Source organism: Sus scrofa, chromosome 2 (genome assembly GCF_054392235.1).
Source record: "Sus scrofa isolate SSC_HxYL_T2T_F1_AM1 chromosome 2, Sscrofa_HxYL_maternal_Yorkshire_Landrace_v2.0, whole genome shotgun sequence".
Lineage (NCBI taxonomy): Eukaryota > Metazoa > Chordata > Mammalia > Artiodactyla > Suidae > Sus > Sus scrofa.
In genome coordinates, this window is record NC_139384.1 from 65,415,572 (window position 1) to 65,420,484 (window position 4,913).

The 4,913-nt window shown below is 32.8% G+C and overlaps 1 protein-coding gene across 1 annotated transcript; it reads right to left on the reverse strand.

Annotated features, from left to right (window-relative positions):
- Positions 1-1,680: 1,680 nt before the first annotated feature.
- On the reverse strand, positions 1,681-2,621 carry LOC100624150 (olfactory receptor 14K1-like). The gene is given in 2 exon segments (XM_013994607.2): positions 1,681-1,700; positions 1,703-2,621. Coding segments are annotated over 2 exon segments (939 nt in total).
- Between the last annotated feature and the right edge of the window lie 2,292 nt (positions 2,622-4,913).

The window sequence follows — 4,913 nt, forward strand, 5'->3', positions numbered from 1 at the left end:
CCACTGGTAAAAGTTAATACTTCCAATTGATAGAGTCAAGTGTGTATATATGTAAAAAATAATATAGCCTTATATTATGTGAAACGTGGTAGGCTGGTTCTAAAAATTATGTACAAATTGTATGGGAAGAGCTAAGAATTTCAGGATAAATAATAACTTGTTCTCTACAGATATGAAGAGTTATAGTAAAATTACAAAAGAAAAACACTTTGGTATTTATTCAAACATAACAGAATAAAGTACCAAAAAACATACACTGATAGATTAGACATGAATGAAAGCAAGGTAATGCAGCAAAAAAAAAAAGAGGAATGAAGAATGAAGTCAAATTGGATCTCCATATGGTTAAGAAAAAAATTTATGCCTACCTAAACCCATGAACAAAAAAATAATAATTTCAGGTTGATAACTGATGTAAATTTGAATGGCAAATATAAAGTTTCATAGATGACATGATGGAATATCTTCAAATTATGGATTATTAAAATCTGTTAGTGGAACATAAAATAGTCTAATCCCAAAGAAAACATTTAGTAATTACAGCACATTAAATTAAAACATTTGTTCTTCAAAGAGATCTTTAGGACAATTGAAAAGGTAGGCTACAAAGTACAAAAAGATACTTGAAACTCATAACCAAAAAGCATTTTATTCCAAATATATAGAGATTTCTACCAATCAATGTAGAAAAGACTATAATAGCTCACATAAGAGGTAACACTAACATTTGTAAACATATTCAATATGATTATTCTACAGGAAAATGCAAATTAAAACAACAAAAGTTTTTTTTTAAACCACTATTATCTGTGGGTATTACAGAAGGACTAAACAGTGTTACACTAAGTGAAATATGTCAGACAGAGAAGACAAACATGATTTCATTTATATGTGGAATCCAAAAACAATAGCAACAACAAAATAAACTATACAGAATATAGATTGATAGTTTCCCAAAGAGTAGTGGGGTGGGCTAGTCAGGTAAACATGGTCAAAAGATACAGACTTCCATTTATAAAATAATAAATCCTGGTGTATGGCATGGTGACTATAGTCAGTAATGTGGTAGTGTGTATTTAAGTTGCTAACAGAGTATATCTTAAATTTTTTTATCTCAAGAGAAAAAAATATACAAGTATGTATTGTAATGGGTGTTAACCAGACTTGTGATTATTTTGCAACATACACTAATATAAAATAATTATGCTGTGTGCTTGAAGCTAATATAATGTTACATGTTAATTATATCTCAGTTTTTAAAGACCAATATACATTTGTGAAAGGAGTATCAGTATCCTTTTTTGCCCCAGAATTCTCTAATAGAAATAATTGCAAACAGGTTTTTAATGACAGAAAAAAAGTCTGGGAGTTCCCATGGTGGCTCAGTGGTTAATGAATCCAACTAGGAACCGTGAGGTTGAGGGTTCAATCCCTGGCCTTGCTCAGTGGGTTGAGGAACTGGCATTGCCATGAGCTATGGTGTAGGTTGCAGACGCAGCTCGGATCCTATGTTGCTGTGGCTCTGGTGTAGGCCGGTGGCTACAGTTCCGATTCGACCCCTAGCCTGGGAAACTCCATATGTCACAGAAGCGGCCCTAGAAATAGCAAAAAGACATAAATAAATAAATAAATAACATTAAATAAAACAAAATTTTAAAAAATCCTACTTTCTAACTTTAGTCATCTTTTCATTATTCCATGCTTTTAACTTTCCACAGTAGTCTACCTAGAGCTGATTTAATGTCCTTGTTCCTCAGACAGTATATAACAGGATTCAAGGTTGGGGGTACCACAGAATAGAACACAGACACTAGCAAGTCTACAAGAGAAGTTTCATTGGATGCTGCCTTTAAGTAAGCAACAGCACCTGTTAGAAGGAATACACTCACAACAATGAGGTGGGGCATACAGGTGGAAAAGGCTTTAGATTGGTTTGCTCTGTTTGGGATTTTTAACACAGTGGAGAAAATACACATATAGGAGACCACAATGCAAACTAAACATAAAAATGCATAACAAACCCCAGTAGCCACACTAATGGTAAGAGTTGTGTGTTCTTGAGAACAAGTGAGCTTGAATAGGGCAGGAACTTCACAAAAGAATTGATGTATCTTATTAGACCCACAAAAATTCAGAGAGAATGTCCCAATTGAGTACAAGATTCCCAAGGCCCCTCCATTGAACCAGGACACAGTCATAAACCAAACACAAGCCCCTTTGCTCATGACAGCCTCATAATGCAGAGGGCGGCAGATGGCAACATAGCGGTCATAGGACATCACAGTCAGGATACCAATCTCTGATCCAGTCATTAGTACTACCAGAAAGAGCTGTGACACACATCCAAAAAAAGAGATGGAATCAGTGATGGTGATGTAGTTGAGGATAAATTTTGGGACTGTGGCAGAAATAAGACACAGATCTAAAAATGACAAATGTCTAAGGAAAAAGTACATTGATGTGTGGAGGTGCTGGTCAAGAATTGTAAGGAAGATGATAATTAAATTCTCCAACATGGCCATTAGGTAGATCAGTGAGAAGAGCACAGCATACAACCTCAACAGTGTCTGGCTTTCAGTAAATATCACCAGCACAAATTCCAATATCAGTGTTTGATTCATTATATTTTAGAAGTATAAGCTATCTATTGAATAAAGAAAAAAATATATTAATGTAAAAAACAAAATGCCATTTGCATCTTTATTTTTGAAGTATATGTACATTACATTACATATGTACTTTAAAAATGAAATTTAAAAATACCAAGATATTCACATTTATGGTTGACTTAGGTATAAATCATTATATCGGTAATATAGTCCAATATAACTGAATTTAAATTTATTGTGTAAGGAGAAAAGAACTCCACTTCCCTCTTGAATTATTTTTGACTAAGTTTATTTCTAATGTGAATTTAAAAATTATCCATGTAATTAAAACTGAATAGAGTGAACATTTATATGAATAAATATTATACTGGTTGATGTAATTTTGGTGTGAATTAGAAGTCATGGGTGATATTTCTGCTGGTTGAATACTTCAATCTGTTTAAGTAATCATTATTATGAAGCAATGCTAGAATTTATTATCCATTTTCCATTCAAGAACACTAAGTTTGTATCTCATTTTAAAAATTATTATTTGGTGAAAATACAAATATAGTGTTTTTTTTTCCCTTTAGTGAAAATAACTAGGATAGGCACAAAGAAATTAGAAAGTTACTCTGGTAATCTTGACAATAGTTTGACAAATATATGGTGCTATTATTTTATAAAAAGAAAACAACCTAAAACTATAAGCCAGTATTTAGACTACTATATCAGGAAGGATTTAATTAATAGCAAGAACCAAGAAACATTAGAAATGCTGATGGCATTTAATGAAAAATACAGACTGTTTTCCTATCTTAAAGATGCATATGGTTTTATCATCTACTTTACTCATACCCTCTAATTTGGGGGAGGGTGCTCTGGTCACATTTTCTTCTCTCAGATTATTCATATGTTTAGAAACTCTTTCTGATTTTACTTTAGCATCACTTCATTTACAATATCTTCACTTCCCATAGTCTTTTTCTCCTGCATTATTTGTGTGCATTATTTAATTAAACACTCTATTTTAAGAAAAAAATAATACTCCTGGAATTTGCACTGTGGCTCAGCAGGTTAAGAACCAACATAATTTCCATAAGGGTTCTATCCTTGGCGTAGCTCAGTGGGTTAAGGATTCAGTGTTGTCACAAATTGTGGCATAGGTCACAGATGCAGCTGGGATCTGGTGTTGCTGTGGCATAAGCCTGCAGCTGCAGCTCTGATTTGACTCTCACCCTGGGAACTTCCATATGCCACTGGTGTGGCCAAAAAACAAACAAACAAAAAACTTCCTTAACCTCTGTGAGTGAAACTCAGCTTTTCATAAACAAGGCTCTAGTTGAGTACTAATTGCAGAAACAGTGAGAGCTCTTTCTTTACCCTTGAAATTTCATAATCAGGCTTTTCCTTTTCTCAGATGTCTGATGAATCCCTGGTCCTGCACCCATCTCTGCTGCATTGTTGCTTATCTTCCTAACCATTCTATTTACATGCCTTGTTGCTATGCCACAGTGTTTCTTTTAAAAGCCGAAAGCTAGTGAGAATTTGTAATCATCATTTCACTAAGAATCATCTACTTACAGAAAGTCTTTCAGTTTAATTTCAGTGCCTTCATTATGTGGGTGCTCCAGGGACAACACAGTGTTTTTGCAACTAAAACAAAAGCAGAAAATATTCATTCTCTCTGTGACACTGAATCAGATTCAAGGTACTTTTGTGCTTATTTTGAGGTTCCTTCTATTCACATGAAAAATTAGACTATCTTTACATTGAATTTTTTATGTTATTCTTGCACACTTCAATGTAATGGATTCTCAATATTTGGCAAATTCCATTTTGTTGATCTCTTATTAATCTTTAATTTCAAGAAGTGCAAACTAAAACATGTGCACATGCAGTTTTTTTCAAAATGAAATATAATTTTTATTACTAAGGCCAATATTTATTTTAACACACTAGTTTCACAATCAGAAATACTTAGTAATGTTTTTCATAATATATGACAATTATTAACATTTTTAGCATGAAATCTCCCTACAGTTTCATATTATGATTCTATCTGGAGTAGGTTAATTTTACAAAACTTTATTTTTGATTTATATCTTACAGTAAAATTGATTTGATGATTAATTCTAAATAATGTACTAATGAGAGAATAAATAATTATATTTTAATGTACAAGTATGTTCCTACAAATATCAAAATATTTAATATATCTAACAGACAACACTAAAGTTTCTCTTACTTCCATGCACTTCATTTATTTTTTGGATGTACCTGTGACATACAGAAGCTTCTGGGCCAGAGATCAAGCCTGCACCA